The sequence below is a fragment of the Fragaria vesca genome, linkage group LG2 (genome assembly GCF_000184155.1).
Source record: "Fragaria vesca subsp. vesca linkage group LG2, FraVesHawaii_1.0, whole genome shotgun sequence".
NCBI lineage: Eukaryota > Viridiplantae > Streptophyta > Magnoliopsida > Rosales > Rosaceae > Fragaria > Fragaria vesca.
This window is the reverse complement of record NC_020492.1, coordinates 11,731,441-11,736,195: the sequence shown is the minus strand read 5'-3', so window position 1 is coordinate 11,736,195 and position 4,755 is coordinate 11,731,441. Positions and strand designations below refer to the sequence as shown.

Below are 4,755 nucleotides of genomic sequence, written 5' to 3'. Positions count from 1 at the left end.
ATGTTGACAATTTTTCCTATCCTACAAATAAGTACATAAAATTATTTTTCTAAAGGCAGCAGCCCTATTTTTGTCTGTATATGCTTTGCTTGTAACTTGTAAGCTTGTAATTGATGGAAATATCTTATTGCTAAGAAGTAGGAACAAAGAGAAACGCCTTTGAAATTCTTTCATGATAGATGTACACTATCTTCTATTTTATAGAATGCATCAAGTTTTTGGTTAATGGAATCCGCCCAATTACAATTGTCGTTTACATCTTAAACTAGTCATGGGATTTGAGCATGTGGGATTCCCCCTCCCTCAGTTGTTGGTTCTGATGTGAGCAACTGGCCGGGGCGGCGCAAAATGCATTGCATGATTTCCCATTATCATCCAAGGCATTCACAGAAACAGTTAGTCTCTTTATTCCAATTTGGTAAACTTCATTGCCTCATTATAATCCCAATCCATCAGTTAGTCTATTGTTCATAACTTATCTTTGTACCCTTTTCATATCATGCTTGTTATCTTCTGCCAATGTGGTTATAGAGTTCATCACAGTTACTGCTGATGTCCTTTGTGTCTGCAATAGGTTGTTGTTGTTGTTCTGTGTAATCTATGTAGATTTTTGATATCGTTCATATTCTTAAGGTTCTGGAAAATTCTCTTGCTCAATGCTGAAACATACATAGTATTATTTTGTAATAACCACACTTGACAAGTTCTGTAGTTAACAAGACAGATTCTCTTAGGACTGATCTTAAACCTATCATGTTGATTAGCTCAACCCATCAAAGAAAGAGATGGGTTTTATTAGGTTTCCATACTTTTTTCCTTGGCACAAAAGGAGAGAATCAGACAATTGAGAATGCAGGGAACTGGTAATGATGCACTATGCAAAGTTCTTTTTCAAATAGCAACCATCAGAAAGTGCACTTGCATACAGTTGTATATAATGCAAGGTGCTATAGTTAAAATATCTTTGGCGTGAGCCTTCATCTCAGTGACACTCATACTTCCACTGATACTACTAATGGCATTTCTGGTTCATGTCTTATCTTTTCACATTGACTAATTAGTTTAGCTCGTATGGATGATATTCCCATGAATCTTTTATATGAGATCCTACTCAGGTTTTAGATTTTTCTTTTAGCACACGCATCGACCATTGGATAACTTAATCTCACCTCAACATACTAGAATTTCAACTCATGCAGCTTCAGATGTCTATCCGAGAACAGAAGCCACTGAACATATAAGATAGTAATGTTTATCAGGTATAAAAGAACATGATTTTCTGATATCAGTTCTATGAGTTTCACGAATAGTTCTCATAGTGTTATTGAAAGTTTGCAACATTGTACATACTTTTCAGTTTCATGCACAAGTTCAATGAGATTTTGGCTGTTTTCATAGTGTTGTTACATCATCTGTGTGAAGTTGGACTACCTTGCTAACTTCATCTGCTTCAAATAGATATCAATTGAATGCTATGGAACTTTGATTTGTTAGCATGGAAAAGTAAGTAACAAAATAGAAAATGGATGATATCATGGATGCTTATCAGCTCAAATAGTTTAATTGCAGATCAGATGGCCACTGGTTTTTTCCAACCATAGTGGCATTACCACTCTGAGTTTCACCACTGAATTCACTTTAATTTTACATTATTTCTGCCTATAAATAACCACAAAAAACATAATGCCTCAACTCGAATTGACAGCAAGTTTAGACATTGATCATAAGCTAGGACTCACATAATGGTCTCCTACCTCACCTTTCCTTTCTGCTTATTCTTGTTTTTGTCTCCCTATGTTCATGGCCAGATGTATCCCTTTCCTTATGGCCAGCAGCTTGATTACAATTTTTACGACAGAACCTGCCCCCGCTTGCCTATGATTGTTAAGTACAATGTCTGGGCTGCTGTAAAGAACGACACCAGGATGGCTGCATCTCTTCTTCGGATGCACTTTCACGACTGTATTGTTGATGTGCGTCTAGTTTCTTATACCTGTTCTCATAATTATTTCAGTACATACAGGTTAGCATGTTTAAAGTAAATGCAACTAATAGTGAGCACTAGACTGTTGACTAGTAGATCATTTATCTTACCTACTATCTAGTCTCTAGTCTCTACTGGTTTTAAGTGGTTGCTAAAGAAAACCTGGCAAAAGAAAAACAAATATATAGTGGTGTTATATTTCTGCTGTTCATACAGTAATTGAACCATGAAATAAACCTTTCAATCTGACTATCTATATGGTACAACTAAATGGTAGTTAAAAACTTAAAAAGTATGTGCTGTTCATGACATCTAATGCGTTGGATGCACACGCCTAATGACCATTTGATACATGATTAAGAGTTTCTGATAAAGGAAAAGATCGATAAACAAGTAGCACAGATTCCATTCCACGTATAATTTTACTTACAAATCATTTGAGGCCTTTTTAGTTGTATCTTGTTAGCAAACTATAGAGATCCTCGTTCCCATTCATGTTTCTATGTACTGTTAGCTTCATATACATTATTGTTGGTCTGTTTAGCTATATTTCAGAACTACAGAGCTATGTTCCTGGTGATATAACATAAATATCAATTACGTACTTCCCTTTTGTAGGGATGTGAAGGCTCAGTGCTTCTTGATGACACAGAAGACTTCAGGGGCGAGAAGAATGCTCCACCAAATCGTAACTCACTTCGAGGGTTTGAAGTCATCGACAACATTAAAATAGACTTGGAAAGATTTTGCCCATCAACTGTTTCTTGTGCTGATATTTTGACTCTTGCAGCAAGAGAAGCAGTTGTTCTGGTGAGCCTCAACTCATTTCTGTATCTAATTCTAGCAAGTCATGAACATGGTCATTCTTATTCCTCCTAGCTAGTCTTAATTCTATCATTTTCTTCTGGTTTAGGCAGGAGGGCCTTATTGGAATGTTCCATTGGGCCGCAGAGACGGAACAACTGCCAGTGAGAAGTCGGCTAATGAACAAATACCATCACCTATTGAGTCTTTACAGAAAATCACTGCCAAGTTCACATCAAAGGGTCTTGACATCAAAGATGTTGTAGTCCTCTCAGGTTCTTGTTTTCAACTCTCTTCGAGTGCATATGTCTAGAACTTGACCAAAATCCTTATTACCTAATTATGGCATATTGAGCATAAGCACGAGATCACCACCAAAAAGATTAGGGAACTGTTAAAACCTAAAAGGCCAAGTTCCTAAAATTGCATGTAGACCAGAATGTCACATTCTGAATGTGTCTTCTTACATTTGTTTGTTGAAGGCGGACACACCATAGGTTTTGCTCAGTGCTTCACCTTCAAGAGGAGACTCTTTAACTTTGACGGCTCCGGCAACCCTGACCCAACACTTGATTCTTCAGTCCTTACAAACTTGCAAAGCATGTGTCCAAACAAAGATACTGCAAACAGCAATCTAGCTCCTCTTGATTCCAGTACTTACAAGTTTGACAATGTCTATTACACAAGCCTTGTTAACAATGCAGGTCTTCTAGAATCTGATCAGGCATTAGTGAAGGATCCAAACACTGCTGCAATGGTTAATTCCTATAGTGGGAATCCATTTCTTTTCTCTCAGGATTTTGCTGCATCGATGGTGAAGCTTGGTAATGTGGGAGTATTGACTGGGCAAAAAGGCCACATAAGGAAGAGATGTGGATCTGTGAACTACTAAATATGATGGTTTCTAATATGAATGTCAGTTACTTCGGAAGTTGAAAGTTTGTAATGGAACCATGAACATATACAATATGAATAAGTAGTTTGGTGTTCTAGTATTGACAACATATATATGAATAAGTAGTTTGGCGTTTTAGTATATTGACAACTGATTATGGTTATGGATCTATAATTTTAAGAGTGAAGCTATCCACCCTACCAAATATTGAGTACCTATGTTGAGAAAAACATAGACGCAAGGTTGCATGACACCAAATTCTCTAAAATTAAGCTATTGTTCATAACAATTTCACTCTACTTTGGTTCTTATATGCTCCATACTAGTTTGAAAAAGAAGCCGACAAGCGGTGCTGTAGAATTATTATTATTTTGGTCGAAAATGATATTCATTAAAGCCACCAAGGCAGAAAACAAGAGCTAATACAACAGAGCCAAAGCCATAAGCTAAACACCAGAAGAAACACAAGAAGCGCAGGGCAAACTAAAAGCTAGGCGGACCAGGTGACCCATCACTCCTGAGAACCGAGAAGAGGGCTAGAGGGGGATTTAATAACCCACTCATGAGAAGCGGTGCTGTAGATTGAAGAAAGAATATCAACAAAAGCTGGTGGATGCCTGAGGTTGAGTTGTAAGCTTTGTACGTTGTCACCTTACTAGCTGCTTCCTGAATTCCATTTATGTTTTCGAAATTCATAAGACTTCTGTGGCTAGCTTTACCATAAAGTATTTTCCATCAACTTATATCAATAGCATAATTGTAGGGAGGTGGAAAAGACAAGGGAAACCAAAGATGATATATATGTCCAAATGACTTGAAGTTTTGACATTGTTTCCACATTTTCTTTTTGGCAATGCCATTAAATAAGTTGATGCTAGACCTTGCTTACTATTAAAAGTTCAAAACCTAAATAAATGCATTCATATAGAGGATGTATATAGTATGATTGATAAAAAGTTTAAAAACATGAGTGACTAGGAGGTTACTCACAACAGTCATGTGAACAAGAGACTTGAATGTAACTCTCGGATAGAGCTAGCTAGTATTTCTTTGATACACCATGATGGCATGA

At 36.9% G+C, this 4,755-nt stretch overlaps 1 protein-coding gene across 1 annotated transcript; it reads left to right on the top strand.

The window, feature by feature from the left end:
- The first annotated feature begins 1,690 nt into the window (after positions 1–1,690).
- Positions 1,691–3,820, top strand: LOC101309307 (peroxidase 10-like). Its single transcript, XM_004290289.1, has 4 exons — positions 1,691–1,973; positions 2,603–2,794; positions 2,898–3,063; positions 3,271–3,820. The coding sequence occupies exons 1-4, from the start codon at positions 1,743–1,745 to the stop codon at positions 3,678–3,680; spliced, it is 999 nt and encodes a 332-aa protein (XP_004290337.1). The 5' UTR covers positions 1,691–1,742; the 3' UTR covers positions 3,681–3,820.
- Positions 3,821–4,755: the final 935 nt, after the last annotated feature.

What these genes read in the sequence shown, in the direction of transcription:
- LOC101309307 (XM_004290289.1), top strand. Translation starts at nt 1,743, where the DNA reads ATGGTCTCCTACCTCACCTTTCCTTTCTGCTTATTCTTGTTTTTGTCT. An exon ending in CAAGAGAAGCAGTTGTTCTG is followed by an intron (nt 2,795 to 2,897) that starts GTGAGCCTCAAC and finishes CTTCTGGTTTAG; the next exon opens with GCAGGAGGGCCTTATTGGAA. An exon ending in AGATGTTGTAGTCCTCTCAG is followed by an intron (nt 3,064 to 3,270) that starts GTTCTTGTTTTC and finishes TGTTTGTTGAAG; the next exon opens with GCGGACACACCATAGGTTTT.